The sequence below is a fragment of the Ovis aries genome, chromosome 21 (assembly GCF_016772045.2).
Source record: "Ovis aries strain OAR_USU_Benz2616 breed Rambouillet chromosome 21, ARS-UI_Ramb_v3.0, whole genome shotgun sequence".
Taxonomy (NCBI): Eukaryota; Metazoa; Chordata; class Mammalia; order Artiodactyla; family Bovidae; genus Ovis; species Ovis aries.
In genome coordinates, this window is record NC_056074.1 from 25,089,129 (window position 1) to 25,112,831 (window position 23,703).

The following is a 23,703-nucleotide window of genomic DNA, read 5'->3' on the forward strand; positions in this document are numbered from 1 at the left end:
GAGTTGGTGATGGACAGGAAGGCCTGGCGTGCTGCAATTCATGGGGTTGCAAAGAGTCGGACACGACTGAGGGACTGAACTGAACTGAACTGAACCACTCTAGCCTTAACTTTTGCATTCATACAATAAATATAGTTTGATGAACTGTTATGTCTATGCTTGACTGTACAAAGGTTAAAAAAAAAACTTTGCCAAAAGAATCTTGAATAATATCATTTATATTATATGTGTAAAATGGATTATCCTTGATAGTCATCATAGAACTTTTAAACTCTGCCATTCTTGAAAAGAGCATGAAAAAAGTAGAAATACTTAATTCATGCTTTTAATAGCAAGTGGCAGATAAAAACACCAGCGATGATATAATGTCACTCTATTATTGTAGAATGCCATTATTTGAAGACCATGCATAATGTTCCAAAGGAAAAAAAAGAGTTCAAAAGTGACAATGAAATAAAAAGATGGAGATAATGTTATGATTTAATTAATGCTATTACTAAATAAGAAAAAAAATGGTAGAGAAGATATTTTGGTAATCGTGAAAAAAAAGACCCACTCCAAAAAAACTAGAAATTACTTATGAAAAAAGACTCAAATTTCCTTTATCAGGTTAAGGGAAAAAATAGGATTAAAAGGCTGCCATAAATAATATATAATCACAGCACAGAATCTCCCTGTCATATAACCAGCTGCACAGACAGATACTCTTTGATCATCACTATCTCATACTCAGGGTATTTTTCAGAGCAAGTATAATGTCTTCATTCCTCAAGCTATAAATTAAAGGGCACAGCAAGGGAACGGTGTTGGTATAAAAGACAGAAGAGATTTTTTCCCTCATCCTTGGACCCAGCAGAAGATGGTTTGAGGTGCACAAATGCACCTGATCCAAAGAACAAGGAAACAGCAATTATGTGGGAACTGCAGGTGCTGAGGGCTTTGGATCTTCCTTCCATAGACTTGATATGGAGGATGCTGGAGAAGATGAGACCATAAGAGATAAAGATGGTGAGACTGGGCACAATGCTATTGATGCCCACCACAATGAAAAGTACCAGCTCATTGACATGGGTACCTGTGCAGAAGAGCTGGAGTAAAGGGAGCATGTCACAGAAAAAATGGCTGATAATGTTTCCATTACAGAAAGTCAGTGTCAACACAGAGTGTGAGCCATGGCACCAGAAATTGCCATCAAGTAGGAACCAAGGACAAGGCTGGAATACACTTTAGGGGACATGGCAGCATTATACAAAAATGGATTACAGAGGGCCACATAGCAGTCATAGGCCATTGATGTCAGCACATAGATTTCAGAAAGAGCAAAAAAAAAAAAAAAAAGTTAAGTTGAGTCATGAATCCCATGTAAGAAATAATGTTATTCTTTGATATGAAGATAACCAGCATTTTTGGTGTAAACACAGAAGAATAACTGAGATCTATGAAGGACAAGTTAAAGAGGAAAAAACACATGGGGGTGTGCAGATGTGAATTCATCCCAATTAAAGTTGCCATGCCCAGGTTTCCCAACACAGTGACTGTTTTATGTTACTAGGAAGAGGAAGAACAAGGGGAGTTGAAGATCTGGTTGGTCTGTTAATCCAAGTAGAAGCAATTCAGTCACAAATGAACCATTTCCAGAACCCATTCTTCTCTAAGAGAATCTGTGGACAGAAGAGAAAGAATTACACAGAGAAAAATTCAACTTTCCCACAACATCTGTTCTCAAAAGAATGCTGCATGCACTGGCAAGATATGAGACCTGGCCAATGTGGACCATTGCCTATTTTATCATTATCATGAAACTGAGTGACATGGGCATTCCCTTGTTAGTCTTTATAAGCTATATGAGCAAAAAGTATCAAGACGTAGCCTACAGCATGAAGCACTTTGCTTCCAGATGTAAACATGACTGCTGTAAAAACCACAGGATTGTGGAGAAGTTTGGGCCAGGACAGAGTCACCCTTCTCTCTTTCATAAATTCTTCCTTCACATGACACATCTCTTCACAGTAAAGCTGGAAACAGCAACCCCACTAACCTGATACTTGTCTCAAACACATATTAGACTTGGTGGAGGGGGAATCAAGAGGATTTTTTAAACCAAAACTAAAGGACCAGAATCTAGGAGGGATTAAGTTACTGCTCCATATCACAAGGTAAAAACCATAAATATAGAAGAGTGAGATGTCCTTTGATGGAACTGATTGAGATAACGCATTCTCTGAGCGAAATAATGTCTAAACTTTCCCGGCACCCTTCCTTTAACGTATTCTTCTGCCAGTTTTGCTGAATCCCAGGACTACAAAAATGAAAAAGAAAGTCATCTATCTTAGCTCCCTGAACACTCATCACAAAAGGAGGGTAGTAATGTAAGTGGAATTCAGAAACTCACCTTTCTTAGGCTATCAACCTTGCTATTTCCTTAACCTGATTTCTTAGCCCATGTCTTGGAAGAGCAACTTCAGGCTCTGAGGCTTTGTTTCCTTTGTTTCTAAGAGGATGCAATGTACACTTAATTTCTGATATGCACCATAAATCTTTCATAACTACAGCTCACAATTTTTGAGCAAATTAAGTTTTTATTATTATCATCTTTGCCACTTGATAAGCCACAGACGATTTAACGTGAGTGTAATGATGTCATACACTCAGTTATCACAGGGCAGAAGCTTGCTCAAACACTTCCTCAGGAAAACATTCTAGGTGTAACAGGGACCTGAGGGGATTTTGTTTGCAAATATGACCATTATGTGTTTTTCATCGCTTAGGGATTCATATGTTTACTCAAGTTTTCCCTTCACTATAGGGATTATTATCTTCCCTGGCAGTCCAGTGGTTAAGACTCTGAGCTTCCAATGCAGGAGGCCAAGTTCAATACCTGCTCAGGGAACTAAGATCCCACATGCCACATGGTACAGACAAAATACATTTTGGGCTTCCCTGGTGGCTCAGCTGGTAAAGAATTTGCCTGCAGTGCTGGAGACCTGGATTTGATCCCTGAGTTGGGAAGATCCCCTGGAGAAGAGAATGGCTATCCATTCCAGTATTCTGCCCTGGAGAATTCCATGGACTGTATAGTTCATGGAGTTGAAAAGAGTCAGACACAGCTGAGTGACTTTCACTTTCATAGAGATATACATCCCCCAAGGAAAAGCCGAATATAAATTCCTGTTACCTATTCAGCAAGATGATAGAAAAGCAAGCCCTAGAACTATCTACCCACCATGAACACACTGATTCAGAAACATTTCAAGTACAGATTTCCTTTGTAAGAAATCCAGAGAGTCGTTAAAAAGGTCCAGCTCCTAGTAATGTATGAAACCAGTTATAATCTTCCAAAGAACCTTCAGGTTGGGACCAACTCCCCAGCTCTAGCTTCTCCCTGGGGAAGGAAAGGTATGCACTATGTGGCCAATGCCCCAACTTTTATTAGGGCTGCCCAGGAGACTGGCTTCAAGACTGCCTGTGTCAGAAAGCATAGGGGACCCAGGATGCAGAATTAGTAGCTATCCTGGGTGAGAGAGAACCACCCAGGGCTGGAAGTCACTATAGCTCCCCCTCACCAGATCAGCAGAGAACAAAGTACTGAAAACCCCTCTCTTACAGCTTTCCCTGGAGAGGAAGGAAGCACACCACACATCTCGGGACACAGCATATCTGGGGGCTGCATGTGGACTTGGTCTTGCTTGTTTAGACCACTGAGGGGACCAAGCGCTTGGAATACCTGGAAGCCCACTAAGAACAAAGAGAGAAGGCTGAACTAACACAAAGGTTGAGTGGTCCACACTGGCCAGGCTTATTAGTGCTTTCTCCAGCACAAGGCTAGCCCATGAATTATTAGGACAGGTGACTGTTTGGTGTAACATGTAGACACCAGAGCAGAGTCAGTGAAGATGAAAACTAGTTGAAATATTTTCCAAAAGAGATTAAGATAAAGTACTCCAAACTGACTTTAGTGGAATGGATATGTAAAGTACCTGACATAGAATTCAAAAAAGTATCACACTTACTGTAATCAGAGAATAATACATAAACAAAGTGAGAATTTCACAAAGATACAGAAAACTTTAAAATACTAAGGAGAAATCATGGAGCTGAAGAATAGAACAGAGAATAGAGAATGTCACTCAGTCATGTCCAACTCTTTGTGACCCCATTGACTGTAGTCCGCTAGGCTCCTCTGCCCGTGGAATTCTCCAGGCAAGAATACTGGAACAGGTTGCTCCTTCTCCAGAGTGTCTTACCAACCTATTGAACCCACACCTCTTTCACTGCAGGAGGATTCTTTACCGTCTGAGCCACCAGGGAAGCCTAAAGAACACATACATATGTATTTATTTACACACACACACATATTTAGTAGGGCTTCCCTAGTGGCTCAGTGGTAAAGAATCCACCTGCAAAGGAGACGTGGGTTCAACAGAAAGACACACTGGAGAAGAAACTGGCAACCCACTCCAGCATTCTTTCCTGGGAAATCCCATGGACAGAGGAGTCTGTTGGTCTAGAATGCATGGAGTCACAGAAGAGTCAGACACAACCTAGCAAATACACAACACTTAGTAGGGGAAAACAGTATCATTTTTACTTATATAGCAGGGTCCCCTTAGTAGTGAAAGAAAATACCAGACTCTCTGGATTTTGTCAAACTGCACAGAATAAGAAGTGGTCACAATTCAAAACCCAGAACAATGACCTATGCTACCACAAATACGGGATATATTTTGCAAGGCAACTCTAAAGGGAGAAATATTGAAAAGATTAAAAGACATTGTATGATTCCATTTTGGCTGCTACAATAAAATCTGGGGCTTCTCTGGTGGCTCAGATGTTAAAGTATCTGCCTACAATGCAGGAAACCTAGGTTCAATCCCTGGGTTGGGAAGATCCCCTGGAGAAGGGAATGGCAACCCACTCCAGCATTCTTGCCTGGAGAATTCCAAGGGAGTTCAGGACAGAGAAACCTGGTGGGTTACAGCCCAAAGGATGGCAAAGAGTCAGAGATGACTGAAAACAAACACACACATGCATGCGTGCGGGCACACACACACGCACACACACACACACACACACAGTAAAATCTACAGATTGGGGGGCTTTATAAAAAAAAGTAAAGTTTATTTCTCAAAGTTCTGGATCCAAGGAAATCCAAGATCAAGGCACTGGAAGATTCAGTGTCTGGTGAAGTTCCTCTTCCTGGTTCACAGCCTACCATTTCTTGCTATATCCTCTCAGGAACAAAGAGAAAGGAGACCTCTCTGCTGTCTCTTTTACAAAAGCACTGATCCCATTCATGAGAGCTCTATCCTTATGATGTAATCAACTACCACAGTTCTCACCTCCTAAGGCCATCATATTGAGGATTAGGTTTCAACATATGAATTTCAAGAGGACACAAACATTCAGTCTATAGTAATCAAAGATTACACATTTTTACATTTTAATTTTAGGTTTCACTTTGAATGTTTTCCTTCATTCTTTGTATCTACAACCTAAGATCTATGTTTAGGATCATTCCAGTATATCATATTGGATTTTGAAAATGCTATACTCACACAATTAGATAGAATGGGGAAATTCATAATGTAGTATTTTGGAAAAGAATCCAAATAAATAGACAGTTATTAATTATGTGAATTGCGACTAGATATCCTGCTAGGAAACTCCAGAAATGTTTATGATATTATAAAGAGACAGCAAGCTCTCTTCACAAGAATCATTTTAGCAACCAAAACTCCCCATTTCAAAGCAAGTAGTCATGATTGAGGGATATTCTTTTAGTCAAATCTTGTCATATCTTTAATTTTTAAACAGACAATAAAAATAGAAATCCTGGGTGCACAGGCAATGGATAATTGCATTTCTGGGCAACAGAACTTAGAAATGTGTCCTAGCAAATCCTACAATGTTACAGTACATGTATTATTAGAAGAGAAGCGCAGTTATCTGGGGTTTACCCTACCATGCATATCAACAGTCCTAACAATGACTTGCAGGAAAAAGGTTTTCTCTTAGATTTACTAGTTCATATAGACAAATTATCTACATAGTCTAAAACATATCTCTTGGCAAAGGAAAAAAAGAACACTAGGTTTTAGGGGACAGATTTCTTAAAATTTCAAGTATCTTAAAATAAGCTTTTCTTCTGTATCAGAACTACAACCTTGTGTGAAAAAAAAAATAATGTGTTAATTGTCCCTGTGTATTAAGGAATAGGGTTATGAGGTATGAAACAGTCCCTATCAGTGAAAAGAATTAGTCTCAATTGGAAATTGTTTCAAAAATAATCTAAGTAAACAGCTCCCTCTGATGGGGACTTCTGTCTTAAATAATATTGGAACTAACTTTACAGAAAAAAAAAAATTGCTGTAAGAAATATACCAAGAGTACACATGAGATTTTCCTAGAAACACACAACCTACCAAAAATGAATCAAGTAAAGATCTGTGGCAAGCAAAAGAGTAAAATTAGACCATTGTCTTACACCAAACATAAAGTTAATTCAAAATGGATTGAAGAATTAAGTGAAAGACCTGAAACCATAAAATTTCTAGAAGAAAACACAGGTGGTAACCTCCCTAACATCAATCCTAGAAATGTTTTTTAATTAATTAATTTTAATGAAAGCATAGTTTATTTACATTGTTATATTAGTCTCACATTAGTTATATTAACAGCATAGTTATTCATTCATTTAAATTTTTATATTTCCTTTATAAATGAAAAACGTACATTTTATCTTTCTCTATATGACTTATTTCACTAAGCATAATAACTTCCCAAGTCCACGAGTCTTCCAAATAGCAAAGTTTTTTTTGACTGATTAGTACCTACTGCATATATATTCCAAATCTGCTTCATCCCATTCATTTACTAAGGGACACTTAGGTTGCTTCCACATCTTGGCAGTTATAAATAATGCTACTATGAACACTGGGGTTGGAATTAGCGTTTTCATTTTCTTCAGATATATACCCAGAGTAGGAGTTGCTGGATCGTACAGTGATTTCGTTTTTACTTTTCTGAGGAAACTCCATAATGCTTCACATAATGATTGTATCAGTTTACATTCCATCCAGACTCCATGTGGATCTCTCTTTACAGCCTTGGTTGTGAACAGCTATTCTGCCAGTCCCCAGGCTGATTTCAGCAAGAGTTGCTCTATATGTGGTTGTAGTCTGATATGTTCTTCAGGGAAGGTGAACCCACTGTCTTCCTACTCTGCTATCTTGATCTCCCTTTTCATATTTGTAGTTTTGATTGTTATAGGCAGTCTCTTTGCTGAGGGTCAGTCTTGGGCAAAACAAGTTCTTCTCTGGTCTGTTTGAGCCTGCACCTCTCACTGCACATGCATGAAGACTTTCTAATTTTTTGTGTGTATGCTTCTTAAAAGTCTTAGTCTTTAATGTTGGGCTTCCAAAACACCAAAAAAAAAAAAAAAGAAGAAGAAGAAGAAGAAGTGGGAGGGATACAAGGTACTGGTCTTTGAATTCCCTGAAACTCACTTCAGCTGGGCTGGGGAGAAGTTGGGGAGGGGCAAAGCCATGGTGGGGAGATGCACCAATTATGGCTGCTCTCCTCTCTGCACCTCTGATTCAGAAGCAACAATCAATAATCAGAGAACAGCACTGGATATTTGGAGGAAAATGTCCTATTTACCACCTGGCTCCCATAAGCGTTCTTGCAAAGTTCAACTGGAACTTACGTAGATGGGTTAGCCATAGAGTTGTGTGGGAGTGTGGGTAACTGCACTACAGTGATAATGACTGAAATCAACCACAATAACTGTCCAAATGTCCTGGAAGTTGTGAGGCTTTAATAGACTACACAGCTCCAAAATAGTTATATAAGATAGATTCTGGCAGTGCAATTGTTTTTAAGTGGGGAAATATTTTCAGGGCTTCCTATTTGCCCTCTTTCCAGGATCCTTCTCCTTCCCCTTTTACATAGCAATCTGTTTCCTTTCACAGCTACCCTCCAACTCATCAACCCAATTATACATGTTTAAACCTAACATACACTCTCATATTCTCTTACTTGTTTGATATACTCAAATACATTTAGAGGGGCTATGTCCTTGATTTAAAAGAAATATTTTTTATTTTTTAATTATTTATTTATTATTATTATTATTATTATTATTTTACTTTACAATATTGTATTGGTTTTGCAACACATCAACATGAATCTGCCAAGGGTGTACACGTGTTCCCAATTCCGATCCCCCCTCCCACCTCCCCCCCTACACCATCACTCCGGGTCATCCCAGTGCACCAGCCCCTAGTATCCTGCATCCTGCATCGAAACTAGACTGGCGATTCATTTCTTATATGATATTATACATGTTTCAATGCCATTCTCCCAAATCATCCCACCCTGTCCCTCTCCCACAGAGTCCAAAAGACTGTTCTATAGTATTCAAAAGAGCATCTGACTTCTTGTTTTTGAAGAACATTTCTGACCATTTAAAACAACTTCATCAAAACCTCTTCAGTGTTCTATGCTGTAAACATAATTTATCCAACCATCTCACATAGACAGAGATTTTATATACTTCCAGTCTTTATCATCAAAAGCAATGACAAAATAAACACCAGTACACATACATCATTTTATGACAGTACGTTTACTTCAATAACATCCCAGAAGGTTGTCTTTCTGTATGTTATATAAATCAAATATTTCTCTGAAGTGAGTGAGTCAGTCAGTTCAGTTGCCAAGCCTTGTGTGACTCTTTGGAACCCCATGGATGGCAGCACACCAGGCTTCCCTGTCCATCACTAACTCCCTGAGTTTGCTCAAACTCATGTGCATACAGTCAGTGATGCCATCGAACCATTTCATCCTCTGTGTCTCCTTTTCCTCCTGCCTTCAATCTTCCCCCAGCATCAAGGTCTTTTCTAATGAGTCCGTCCTTCACATCAGGTGGCCAGAGTATTGGAGTCTCACTTCGGTGTCAGGTCTTTCCAATGAATATTCAAGACTGATTTCCTTTAGGATTGACTGGTTGGATCTCCTTTCAGTCCGAGGGACTCTCAAATGTCTTCTCTAACACCACAATTCAAAAGTATCAGTTTTTCAGCACACAGCTTTTTTTATGTTCCAACTCTCACATCCATACATGACCACTGGAAAACTTATAGCTTCAACTAGACGGACATTTGTCGGCAAAGTAATGTCTCTGCATTTTAATATGCTGTCAAGGTTGGTCATAGCTTTTCTTCCAAGGAGCAAGCGTCCTTTAATTTCATGGCTGCAGACACCAGCTTCAGTGATTTTGAAGCCCCCCGAAATAAAGTCTATCACTGTTTCCAGTGTCTCCTGCATATTTGCCATGAACTGATGGGACCGGATGTCATGATCTTAGCTTTCTGAATGTTGAGGTGTTCTTTTTGTTTTTAATTTATATTCAATTGAAGGATAATTGCTTTACAGATTTTTGTTGTTTTCTGTCAAACCTCAACATGAATCAGCCATAAGAAAGAAAAGAAAGAAAGTCGCTCAGTCGTGTCCTACTCTTTGCAACCCCATGGACTGTAGCCTACCAGGATCTTCTGTCCATGGGGTTTTCCAGGCAAGAATACTGGAGTGGGTTGCCATTTCCTTCTCCAGGAGATCTTCCCAACCCAGGAACTGAACCCAGATCTCCCACGTTGTAGGCAGATGCTTCACCATCTGAGCCACCAGGGAAGTCATAGGTATACATATATCCCCTCCCTTCTGAAACTCCCTCCCATCTCCCTCCTCATCCCAACCCTCTAGGTTGATTCAGAGCCCCTGTTTTAGCTTCCTGAGCCAAATTACCATTGGCTATCTATTTTACATATGGTAATATAAGTTTCCATGTTACTGTTTCCATACATCTCACCCTCTCCTCCCCTCTCCCTATGTCCATAAGTCTATTCTCTATGTCTGTTTTTCCATTGCTGCCCTGTAAATAAATTCTTCAGTACCATTTTTTCTAGATTTTGTATATATGTGTTAGAATACAATATTTATCTTTCTCTCTCTGACTTACTTCACTCTGTATAATAGGCTCTAGGTTCATCCACCTCATTAGAACTGACTCAAATATGTTCCTTTTTATGGCTGAGTAATACTCCATTGTGCATATGTACCATACTTCTTTACCCATTCACCTGTTGATGAACATCTAGGTTGCCTCCATGTTCTAGCTATTGTAAATAGGGCTGTAATGAACAATGGGATACATGTGTCTTTTTCAATTTTGGTTTCTTCAGGATATACGCTTAGGAGCTCGGTCATAAGGTGGTTTTATTCCTAGTTTTTAAAAGAATCTCCATACCATCTTCCATAGTAGCTGTATCAATTTACATTCCCACCAACAGTGCAAGAGCTTTCCCTTTTCTCCACACCCTCTCCAGCATTTATTGCTTGTAGACTTTTTGATGATGGTCATTCTGACTAGTGTCAGGTGATATCTCATTGTAGTTTTGCTTTGCATTTCTCTAATAATGAGAGATGTTGAGAATCTTTTCATGTGTTTGTTAGCCATCTCCATGTCTTCTTTGGAGAAATGTCTGTTTAGGTCTTTCCCCTATTTTTTGATTGGTTTGTTTGTTTTTCTGGTGTTGAGTTGTATGAGCTGCTTGTATATTTTGGAAGTCAATCCTTTGTCAGTTGTTTCATTTGCTATTATTTATTTTCTCCCATTCTGAGCATTGTCTTTTCACCTTGCATATAGTTTCCTTTTCTGTGCAAAAGCATTTATGTTTAATCAGGTCCCACTTGTTTACTTTTGTTTTTATTTCTGTTACTCTAGGAGGTGGGTTATAGAGGATCTTCATTTGATTTATGTCATGAAGTGTTCTGCCTACATTTTCCTCTAAGAGTTTTATAGCTCTGGTCTTACATTTCTGTCTGTAGTCCATTTTGAGTTTATCTTTGTGTATGGTGTTGGGAATTTTTCTAATTTCATTCTTTTACATGTAGCTGTCCAATTTTCCCAGCATCATTTATTGAAGAGGCTGTCTTTGCCCTGTTTTATATACTTGCCTCTTTGTCTAAAATAAGGTACCCATAGGTGCATGGGTTTATTTCTGGGCTTTCTATCTTGTTCCATTGATCTATATTTCTGTTTTTGTGCCAGTACCATCCTGCCTTGATGACTGTGGCTTTGTAGTATAATCTGAAGTCAGGAAGGTTGATCCATCCATTGTTCTTTCTCAAGATTCCTTTGGCTATTCGGGGGTTTTGTGCTTCCATATGAATTGTGAAAATTTTGTTCTAGTTCTGTGAAAATGCCATTGGTAATTTGATAGGGATTGCATTGAATCTGCAGATTGGTATAATAGTCATTTTCACAATATTGATTCTTCCTACCCAGGAATATGGAATATCTCTCCAACCGTTTATGTCGTCTTTGATTTCTTTCATTAGTGTCTTATAATTTTCTGTGTATAGTTCTTTTGTCCTCTTAGGTAAGTTTCTTCCTGGATAGTTTATTCTTTTTGTTGCAGTGGTGAATGGGATTGATTTCTTAATTTCTCTTTCTGATTTTTCATTGTTAGTATATAGAAATGCAGGTGATTTCTGTGTATTGATTTTATACCCTGCAAAGTTGTCAAATTTACTGATTAGCTCTAATAATTTTCTGATACTATCCTTAGGGATTTCTATGGACAGTATCATGTCATCTGCAAATGCTGAGAGCTTTATGTCTTCTTTTCCGATCTGGATTCCTTTTATTTCTTTTTCTTCTCTGATTGCTGTAGCTAGGACTTCCAGAATTGTGTTGAATGATAGCGGTGAAAGTGGGCACCCTTGTCTTTTTCCTGATCTTAGGGGGAATGCTTTCACTTTTTCACCATTGAGAATAATGTTTGCTGTAGGCTTATCATATATGGCCTTTACTATGTTGAGGTAGGTTCCTTCTATGACTGTTTTTGAAATTTTAACCATAAATGGGTGCTGAATATTGTCAAAGGTTTTTTTCTGCATCTATTGAGATTATCATATGGTTTTTATCTTTCAGTTTGTTAATGTGGTGTATCACATTGATTGACATGTGTATATTGAAGAATGCTTGCTTGCCTGGAAAAAAACAAACGATCATCGCGTATGAGCTTTGTGATGTACTGCTGAATTTTGTTTGCTAAAATTTTGTTGAGGATTTTTGCATCAATGTTCAAAAGTTATATTGGCCTATAGTTTTCTTTTTCTGTATTGTCTTTGTCCGGTTTAGGAATCAGGATGATGGTGGACTCATAAAATTAGTTTTGAAGAGTTCCTTTCTCTGCAATTTTTTGAAAGAGTTTTAGAAGGATAGGCATTAGATCTTCTCTAAATGTTTGATAGAATTCTACTGTGAAGCCCTCTGGTCCTGGGCTTTTTTTTTTTTTTTTTTGGAACATTTTGATCACAGCTTCAATTTCACTTCCTATAATTGGGTTGTTCATAATTTATATTTCTTCCTGATTCAGTCTTGAAAGATTGAACTTTTCTAAGAATCTGTCCATTTCTTCCAGGCTATACATTTTATTGCCATATTGTTGTTCATAGTAGTCTCTTATAATTCTTTGTATTTCTTCATTGCCTCTTGTAACCTCTCCTTTTTCATTTCTAATTTTGTTGATTTGACTCTTTTCTCTTTTTTTCTTGATGAGTCTGGCTAAATGTTTGTTAATTTGTTTATCTTCTCAAAGAATCAGGTTTTAGTTTTATTAATCTTTACTATTGTTTCTTTCATTTATTTTTCAATTATTTCTCCTCTGATCTTTACGAATACTTTCCATCTACTAATTTTGGGGGTTCTTTGTTCTTCTTTTTCCAGGTGTAAATTTAGGTTGTCTGTTTTATGTTTTTCTTGTTTTTTGAGGTATGATTACATTGCTATAAACTTTTAGATCTGCTTTTGTTGCATCCCATAGGTTTTGCATTGTCGTGTTTCATTGTCATTTGTTTCTAGAAACTTTTTGATTTCCCTTTGTATTTCTTCGGTGACCTGTTGGTTATTTAGAAATGTGTTGCTTAATCTCCATGTGTTTGTGTTTCTTACAGACTTTTTCTTGTAATTGATATCTAGCCTCATAGCATTGTGGTTAGAGAAGATGCTTGACACAATTTCAATTTTCTTAAATTTACTGAGGTATGATTTGTGACCCAAGATGTGATCCATCCTGGAGAATGTTCCATGTGCACTTGAGAAGAAAGTGTATTCTTCTGCATTTGGATGATGTCCTGAAGGTATCAATGCAGTATCAATGAGATCCATCTCATCTAATGTATCATTTAAACTTGTGTTTCCTTATTAATGTTCTGTTTTGATGATCTATCCATTGGTGTGAGTGGGGTGTTAAAATCTCCTACTATTATTGTGTTACTGCCAATTACTCCTTTTATGTCTTTTAGTGTTTGTCTTATGTACTGAGGTGCTCCTATGTTGGGTGCATAGATAGTTACAATTGTTATGTCTTCCTCTTTGATTGAGCCCTTGATCATTATGAAGCCCTTCTTGTCTCTTGTAATATTCTTTATTGTAAGGTCTATTTTGTCTGACATTAGTGTTGCTACCCCAGCTTTCTTTTGCTTCCCATTTGCATAGAATAAATGTTTCTATCCTCTCACTTTTAGTCTACATGCAGCTTTAGGTCTGAAGTGGGTTTCTTGTAGACGGCATATATATGGGTCTTATTTTTATATCCATTCAGCCAGTCTGTGTCTTTTGGTTGGAGCATTTAATTCATTTACATTTAAAGTAATTACTGATATGTATGTTCCTATTGCCATTTCCTTAATTGTTTGGGGTTGATTTTGTAGATCTTTTTCTTCTCTTGTATTTCTTGACTATATAAGTTCCTTTAGCATTTGTAGTGAAGCTGGTTTGGTAGTACTGAATTCTCTTAACTTTTGCTTATCTGAAAGTTTTTTATTTCTCCATCAATTTTGAATGAGATCCTTTCCAGGTGCAGTAATCTTGGTTGTAGATTTTTCGCTTTCAATACTTTATATCTTGCCATTCCCTTCTGGCCTGCAGAGTTTCTGCTGAAAGATCAGCTGTTAAACCTATGGGGTTCATCCTGTATGTTGCTTCTTTTCCTTTGCTGTTTTTAATATTCTTTCTTTCTGTTTAGTCTTTTCAGTTTGTGTATGTGTCTTGGCAAGTTTTTCCTTGGGTTTATCCTCTATGGGATCCTTTGTACCTCTTGGACTTGATTGACTATTTCCTTTTCCATATTGGTGAAATTTTCAACTACAGTCTCTTCAAAAATTTTCTCATACCCTTTCTCTTTCTCGTCTTCCAGGACCCCTATAATTCGAATGTTGGTGCATTTGATATTGTTGCAGAGATCTCTGAGACTATCCTCAGTTCTTTTCATTCTTTTTACTTTATTCTGCTCTTCAGAAATTATTTCCACCATTTTATCTTCTAGCTCACTGATTCATTCTTCTGCCAGATATTCTGCTATTGATTCCTCTAGAGTATTTTTATTTTCAGTAATTGTCTTGTTTGTCTCTGTATGTTTATTCTTTAATTCTTCTAGGTCTTTGTTAATTGATTCTTACATTTTTCTCCATTCTGTTTCCAAGGTTTTGATCATCTTTACTATCATTATTCTCAACTTTTTTTCAAGTAGTTTGCCAATTCCTCTTCATCTGTTTGGACTTCTGTGTTTCTAGTTTGTTCCTTCATTTGTGTTGTATTTCTCTGCCTTTTCTCTATTTTTTTTAACTTATTGTGTTTGAGGTCTCCTTTCCCCAAGCTTCAAGGCTGAATTCTTTCTTTCTTTTGGTTTCTGCCCTACTAAGGATGGTCTAGTGGTTTGTGTAAGCTTTGTATAGGGTGAGATTTCTGCTGAGTTTTTTTTCCCCCCCTCTGACAGCCAAGGCTGAGTGAGGTGGTAATCCTGCCTGCTGATGATTGGGTTTTATTATTGTTTTGTTTAGTGTTTAGATGAGGCATCCAGCATATGGTGCTACTGGTGGTTGGGTAATGCCACGTCTTGTACTTAACTGGTTCCCTTTCTGTGAGTTCTCAATACTTGATACTCCCTAGGGTTATTTCTCTGGTAGTCTAGGGTCTTGGAGTCAGTGCTCCCACTTCAAAGGCTCAGGGCTTGATCTCTGGTCAGGAATGAAGATTCCACTATGGTTTGCTATGTCATTCAGTTCAGTTCAGTTCGGTCGCTCAGTCGTGTCCAACTCTTTGCGACCCCGTGAATCTCAACACGCCAGGCCTCCCTGTCCATCACCAACACGCGGAGTCCACCCAAACCCATGTCCATCAAGTCGGTGATGCCATCCAGCCATCTAATCCTCTGTCGTCCCCTTCTCCTCCTGCCCTCAGTCTTTCCCAGCATCAGGGTCTTTTCCATTGAGTCAGCTCTTCGCATGAGGTGGTCAAAGTATTGCAGTTTCAGCTTCAACATCAGTCCTTCCGATGAACACCCAGGACTGACGTCCTTTAGGATGGACTGATTGGATCTCCTTGCAGTCCAAAGGACTCTCAAGAGTCTTCTCCAACACCACACTTCAAAAACATCAATTCTTCGGTGCTCAGCTTTCTTCACAGTCCAACTCTCATGTCCATACATGACCACTGGAAAAACCATAGCCTTGACTAGACGGACCTTTGTTGGCAAAGTAATGTCTCTGCTTTTGAATATGCTATCTAGGTTGGTCATAACTTTCCATCCAAGGAGTAAGCATCTTTTAAAATCATGCTGCAATCACCATCTGCAGTGATTTTGAAGCCCAGAAAAATAAAGTCCGACACGGTTTCCACTGTTTCCCCATCTATTTCCCATGAAGTAATAGGGCTGGATGCCACAATCTTCGTTTTCTGAATGTTGAGCTTTAAGCCAACTTTTTCACTCTCCTGTTTCACTTTCATCAAGAGGATTTTTCTGCCATAAGGGTGGTGTCATCTGCATATCTCAGGTGATTGATATTGTTCCCAGCAATCTTGATTCCAACTTGTGCTTCCTCTAGCCCAGTGTTTCTCATGAGGTACTCTGCATATAAGTTAAATAAGCAGGGTACAATATACAGCCTTGACATGCTCCTTTTCCTATTTGGAACCAGTCTGTTGTTCCATGTCCAGTTCTAACTGTTGCTTCCTGACCTGCATACAGATTTCTCAAGAGGCAGGTCAGTTAGTCTGGTATTCCCACCTCTTTCAGAATTTTCCACAGTTTATTGTGAACCACACAGTCAAAGGCTTTGGCTGTACTTGTTACTTGCAGTTAAATTAAATTTCTTCCTAATCTACTATTGTCCACTGATTTACTTAGGATATATTTTGACAAAAAAAAAAAAACTTTAAAATTAACTCAGTAAAACATGACTACATTTATATTTATTATATATGTATACATAAAATTTGGCTCAGACAGTAAAGAATCTGCCCACAATGTGGGAGACCCAGGTTCTGTCCCTGGGTCAGGAAGATCCCCTGGAGAAGGAAATGGCTAACCACGCCAGTATTTTTGCCTGGAGAATTCCATGGACAGAGGCACTTGGCTGGCTACAGTCCATGGAGTTGAAGAGAGTCAGACACGAATGTACAACAAACACAACATTTACACAACAACAACATCCTGTATATCACATCTATGACACCACCACCTTGATCTGAGAACCATAGTCTGTTACTGTTACTAGTGCTCTACAAACCTCTCCATAGTAGATCTTTCATTTATTCACTGCCTTCTACAGTTTATTCCTCCCATTAGAATCATGCTTTAAAATCTTTAATCAATTTATTGTTACTTTTCTGGACTCTTATTTCACTCAAACAAAAAGTCCGATTTTCACCATAACCCGTAAGATCCAAGCTGATCTTCCTCTTGTTACATCCTTGTCCTCATCTGTTTTAACTCTCCTTTACTCCATCATTCAGTACAGTAGCCCTTATTATTTCTCAAACACATTAGAAGCATCACCTTAGGAGTTTTGTATTGGCCATTAATCTCCCCAAAACTATTTTTGCAAGTATCCATTTTAAACATCACTTTCTCAATGAAACAGGATTTATGTCTAATTTATCTTTGTATCATTGATCTTTAACACATTTTGTGATCTAGGGATTGTGGTATATTTGGATAAGTTTTCCTTCTTACACATCACCTAAGCAGGGTGGGGTTACTGCGAGGATCTCTTAAAATGAAAGGTTAATTTGACTATCTTTAAAATATTCTGAAGTGAGTGAAAATATTCTAGTAGAATAATTCCTTTAACAGCCTTTAATAATTCCTTTTTAAAATAATGACAAATTTTTCTAACAACCTTTAACAAGTCCTAATAATTAATTAATTAATAATTCCTTTAATAATTCCTTTTTAAATTAATGACATATTTTTCTTTTGAAATTTAAAGAAAATGTATGGTCATTTTTGTTGTTCAGCCCCTCAGTAATATCCGACTCTTTGCAACCCCACAGACTGTAGCACGTCAGGCTTCCCTGTCCTTCACTAGATCCCCGAGCTTGCTCAAACTCATGTTCATTGAGTGGGTGATACCGTCCAACAATCTCATTGTCTCTTGCGCCCTCTCCACCTGCCCTTAATCTTTCTCAGGATCAGGGGTTTTTCAGTGAGTTGGCTCTTCACATCAGGTGGCCGAATTATTTGAACTTCAGGTTCAGGATCAGTCAGTCCTTCCAAGGAATATTCAGGGTTGATTTCCTTTAAAATTGACTGGTTTGATCTTGCTGTCCAAGGGACTCTGGTCATAAAACAGATAATCAAATATCAGGAGCAATTCTGGTTATATAAGGTGAATTTTACAATTCATTTCTGTGCAAGATATTGTCCTATTGTGTTGCATTAGCAAAATCTGTCATTTATCAGTCTCTTACGTGGTCACTTTCAGTTCAGTTAAGTTCAGTTCAGTCGCTCAGTCGTGTCCGACTCTTTGCGACCCCATGAATTGCAGCATGCCAGGCCTCCATCACCAACTCCCAGATTTCACTCAGACTCGCGTCCATCAAGTCAGTAATGCCATTCAGCCATCTCATCCTCTGTCGTCCCCTTCTTCTCCTGCTCTCAATCCCTCCCAGCATCAGAGTATTTTCCAATGAGTCAACTCTTCTCATGAGGTGGCCAAAGTACTAGAGTTTCAGCTTTAACATCATTCCTTCCAAAGAACACCCAGGGTTGATCTCCTTCAGAATGGACTAGTTGGATCTCCTTGCAGTCCAAGGGACTCTCAAGAGTCTTCTCCAACACCACACTTCAAAAACATCAATTCTTCGGTGCTCAGCCTTCTTCACAGTCCAACTCTCACATCCATACATGACCACTGGAAAAACCATAGCCTTGACTAGACGGACCTTAGTCAGCAAAGTAATGTCTCTGCTTTTGAATATGCTATCTAGGTTGCTCATAACTTTTCTTCCAAGGAGTAAGCGTCTTTTAATTTCATGGCTGCAATCACCAATGTCTGTCAAATACAGCATATTGCAACACATTACCCAGGACTCAGGGTGTAAAAAAAAAAAAAAAAGTTGCTGTTGTTGGGTTTTTATCTAAGCAAATTAATGTCTGAAGCAATAACTATACCTTCTGGTTAGATTCAGCAAGTACTTCTCACTCAGTCTGGGAGCTGGAGCAGGAACCATCTACCTGAAGGTGCTTGAAAAGATTAAACTGGGCTCCACACCATGCAATAATAGACAGTGATCTCATCAAATACAAGACTTGAAGATACTCTGTGTGTGTGTGTGTGTGTGTGTGTGTGTGTGTGTGTGTGTGTGTGTGTGTGTAATCCCTGTAAAGGAAAAATAGAGGATGAAATTCAGTACAGTGCAGTTTCAGGAAATAAACCAATAAACAACTCAAAATTCCTTTTACTTCTCATTTCCATCAACCCTCAACCACAGTGACCCTTATCATGCTCATTCCAAACCTGATCTTGAGTAATTAATAATATAAGCTCTCTCTTGAACAAATTTGGGATGTAACCAGGGAAGTTTCTTTCTGCTCTTTAACTTGGAGGACCATTTTCTGTTAAACTTACAAACATGAAGTTTTCACACTGACTCAGACACAGCTCTGTCCTTTTACAGCAGCACAAGGGAATCCCATGGCTTACCCAATTGATTCTCAGCTGTTGTAACATCAATGGAACCATTCTGAGAGGGTAACAGGCAGGAAGGCCAGGTGTCTCCAAATGGAGGGTATAGGGTGCAAGTGTCAGACATTTTTTTCTCTCTCTCTTATGCAGTTGCTGCTGCTGCTGCTGCTGCTGCTGCTGCTGCGTCACGTCAGTCGTTTCCAACTCTGTGCGACCCAATAGACGCCAGCCCACCAGGCTCCTCCCTCGCTGGGATTCTCCAGGCAAGAATATTGGAGTGGGTTGCCATTTCCTTCTCCACTCTTAAGCAGCAGGAGGAAACAAACTATAAATGTTAGATTTTTTTCCCCTTATCTATACAAATTTAAAAAGAGGTTTCTTTTAAAGTTCTATGTTGCCATGATGACACCTGGTTCCACCTGAACTTTTCTTAGACCTTTACTTAACCAAGGCGTTTTTCTATGGAAATGTTTGTCTTAATCTATGTTAATGAACTATGTATTTACCCTAGACTCTGTCTTCAAGTCAGTTCACCTAAGACTCAAAACCTACTTGACAAACCAGTATGTTTTACTCATACAAATGTTCTCTTAAGCTATGTTAATGAGACTGTATTTGCTTGGAAACCTGCCTTTTTTCAAGATTCATGTCAATCATTTTATGGCCCAGGACAACTCACCTTGTGCCAATGTTACCTCAAAGTGCATGTTGTGGATGAGGGGCCTGGTGCTAGTCTCTGAGTTTTGAGACATTTCCTTTCTCCAATTAGCTGACTGCTAGTAGCTATATAACATCTGGCTAAAGACTAGCAGGGGGGCACTCTTTCTGCCCCCTTCTGATGTCTATGTCAGAAGCTTTCTCTATATCTTTTATACTTTAATAAAACTTTATTAAATAAATGCTCTGAGTCATCTAGCCTAATCACTAGCCCTGGATTCAATTCTTCTCCTCTGGAGGCCAAGAATTCCAGCATCTTTCATGGCTCAGCAGCAACCTTTCAATTCTTTCCTTCAAAAGATGTCAGTGTCATTCATATACTGTGTCACAAAAGCAAAAATGTAAAACTATGCTGTGCATGTAAAATACTCTGACTTGATTTCCCTCCTTTTGAAGGAAATCCAAATGATAGACAGGCTTATTGTTAAATAAAAAGTGCTTAAATTAATAAGCTATCAGCAAACTTGCCTCTCTTAAATTTAAATTGCCACCCTTAGCTATTACAAACTGTATTTTAAATATATTTTTTTTCAAATAAGTAAAATATAAAATTAACTGTGAAGACAGTTTATCTTCTCTGAAAATGAACACATTTTATCTGAATTTTTAGGCTCATGAAATTAAACATTAGTGACCACCCTAACCCACCCTTTGATTTTGTTGTTTCTCAGTTGCTAAGTTGTGCCAACTGTTTTGCAACCACACAGACTGTAGCCTGCCAGGCTCCTCTGTCCATGACATTCTTCAGGCAAGAATACTGGAAAGGGGTGCCATTTCTTCCTTCAGGGTATCTTCCTGACCCAGGGATTCAACCCGAGTCTGCTGCATTGTCAGATGGATTCTTTATACTGAGCCACCAGGGAAGTCATACCTTGGAAAATCTCAGATATTTATAAAATACCTAACAGAGTGAGTAGATGGAGTTATGAAATGTTTCCAAATGGCTTGACACATGAACTTGCTTAGACACACATTTGTTATTATAGGGGAAAAAACTAGAAACAGAAAGTAAAAAAAAAAACAAAAGGAAACTCCAACCAAGATCAACTATTTTAAATAAACATAATCTTTTCAGTGAAAAAGAAGCATATTGATATTAGAGGTCAGGAGATGGGAGATGAGTGGTCATTTTAACCATAAGACAGGGATTTAGCCATGCTGAACAACTAAAAATTTTTTAAAAAATTCAACATATCAGCTATGCTAAATTTCACAACACCCAAATATTGAGTGGAGATTAGGAAAATGATATATAATAATATTGTTAAAGTATCTTGAAAATTATTTTCATTATATCTTCACATATCATATTGAGGAGTTTTAAGGTAGTATTTTTCCTTAAAAAAAAAAAATCCAACAGTAAAGTCCATGCCAAAATTTAGTGTATTCGCCAAAGTTTTTTTCAAGTTATCATTATACTACCAGCCGGACTTTGAGTGTTAGCACCATAAAAATGCATATAGAAGTAGCATTTGGAAGTCCACAGAAATAGGAGTGATTTAGTTGTTCTCAGGCTCTCCAGTTCTGTTGATTTAACTGTTTCAAAAAAGTCCAATAACTTGAGCTTTCATCCTATCCAGAGAAACCCTGTGAGCTCCATAATATATCTAGGCCCTTCCAGGAAGGAGAGGCAAGTCATAGGTATGGACTTTTTTTATCCATCATTTTACTTCTATAAATTCCTACTTCCTAACTGAGTTTCAAATGCTCTTAACAATTTTATTACTTGGACCTGCTGCCTTCTTCTTTCCTGGTGCCAAACATGACCACAGCTTTTTCACCTTCATTTCCCAAAGCACTATTAATTTACAGTCATGTGCATCATAGCTTTATCGAAGATCTATAGACAGTGAAATACATTTACAGTCCTGTACAGAAAGCATACAGATTCACACTATTTGTCTCCTAATGTGCATGAATACTTCCCACACAAGGCCTCTTTTATTTGTTGAACATGTGTCTTGTTGAGGTCAGTCATAATGACATGATTCTGGACCCTTTTCTCACCCATGCCATATTCTCTTAATAAAACAACTCAAATTCAGTTTTCTTAATTTTGCCAAAAAAAAAAAAAAATAGCTCCGTATTTGAGTCAATCATCTTACCAATACACTAGCCCAAAAGGCCTTCTTTACCCACCCAAATAAACCCATGAAACTCTTTGCCTAAACAAGCCAACAATAAAAAAGCAACAAACAGCAGGAGAGAAATTCATGTATTTCCCTGGAATAAACAAAAGTTAAGCTTCAAATTTAAAATGTTTTCCCATTAATGATCATACTGAAGGAAATAGAGTAGAATGAAGTGGATGTATGCAGACTACAAAAGTAGCAGACTTGAAATTAGAAGGCTAACAGTTTAGTCTAGATTTTTTCTTTATGAAACTGTGACATCAAATCATTAACCATTTTGAGCTTCATTTCACCATCTATGAAATAAATATATTTGTATGATCTGTCACTTGCTGGTTTCATTGAACAAAAGCAAAAAGAAAACACTTGCCCAAAGAAGCTTGGTGTAAAATATTTAGAGATGCAAAAAAGTGTATAGTCAACATCTTAATGAAGGCTTCAATCTCTGACAGACGCTGGTCATTGGGAGCAGAAGCAGGTGCAGATCAAGACCCTGGAGGGCGAGTTCTCGGTCACCATGTGGTCCTCAGATGAAAAAAAAGATATCGACCATGAGACGGTGGTTGAAGAACAGATCATTGGAGAGAACTCACCGCCCGATTATTCAGAATATATGACAGGAAAGAAACTTCCTCCTGGAGGGATACCTGGCATTGACCTCTCAGACCCCAAACAACTAGCAGAATTTGCTAGAATGAAGCCAAGAAAAATTAAAGAAGATGACGCTCCAAGAACAATAGCTTGCACTCATAAAGGCTGCACAAAGATGTTCAGGGATAACTCTGCCATGAGAAAACATCTGCACACCCACGGCCCCAGAGTCCACGTCTGTGCAGAGTGTGGCAAAGCTTTTGTTGAGAGCTCCAAACTAAAACGACACCAACTGGTTCATACTGGAGAGAAGCCCTTTCAGTGCACGTTTGAAGGCTGCGGGAAACGCTTTTCACTGGACTTCAATTTGCGCACACATGTGCGAATCCATACCGGAGACAGGCCCTATGTGTGCCCCTTCGATGGTTGTAATAAGAAGTTTGCTCAGTCAACTAACCTGAAATCTCACATCTTAACACATGCTAAGGCCAAAAACAACCAGTGAGAAGAAGAGAGAAGACCCTCCTCAGCCTCGGGAAGCATCTTCCAGGAGTGTGATTGGGAATAAACACGCCTCTCCTTTGTATATTGTTTCTAGAAAAGAATTTTAAAATGAATCCTACATACCCAAGGGACATGTTTTGATAAAGTAGTAAAAATTAAAAAAAAACTTTAATAAGATGACATTGCTAAGATGCTCTATCTTGCTCTGTAATCTCGTTTCAAAAACACAGTGTTTTTGTAAAGTGTGGTCCCAGCAGGAGGACGATTCATGAACTTCACATCAAAGACAATTCTTTATACAACAGCTAAAATGGGACTTCTTTTCACATTCTTATAAATATGAAGCTCACCTGTTGCTTACAATTTTTTAATTTTGTATTTTCCAAGTGTGCATATTGTACACTTTTTGGGGATATGCTTAGTAATGCTATGTGTGATTTTTCTGGAGGTTGATAACTTTGCTTGCAGTAGATTTTCTTTAAAAGAATGGGCAGTTACATGCATACTTCAAAAGTATTTTTCCTGTACAAAAAAAAAAGTTATATAGGTTTTGTTTGCTATCTTAATTTTGGTTGTATTCTTTGATGTTAACACATTTTGTATAATTGTATCGTATAGCTGTATTGAATCATGTAGTATCAAATATTAGATGTGATTTAATAGTGTTAATCAATTTAAACCCATTTTAGTCACTTTTTCTTTTCCGCCAGATGCTGATGTTCAG

The 23,703-nt window shown here is 38.2% G+C and overlaps 1 protein-coding gene across 1 annotated transcript; it reads left to right on the forward strand.

Annotated features, from left to right (window-relative positions):
* Window positions 1-965: 965 nt before the first annotated feature.
* On the forward strand, window positions 966-23,658 carry LOC121817573 (transcriptional repressor protein YY1-like). Its single transcript, XM_042238434.2, has 2 exons — window positions 966-1,071; window positions 22,337-23,658. The coding sequence occupies exons 1-2, from the start codon at window positions 966-968 to the stop codon at window positions 22,978-22,980; spliced, it is 750 nt and encodes a 249-aa protein (XP_042094368.1). The 3' UTR covers window positions 22,981-23,658.
* The last annotated feature ends 45 nt before the right edge of the window (window positions 23,659-23,703 follow it).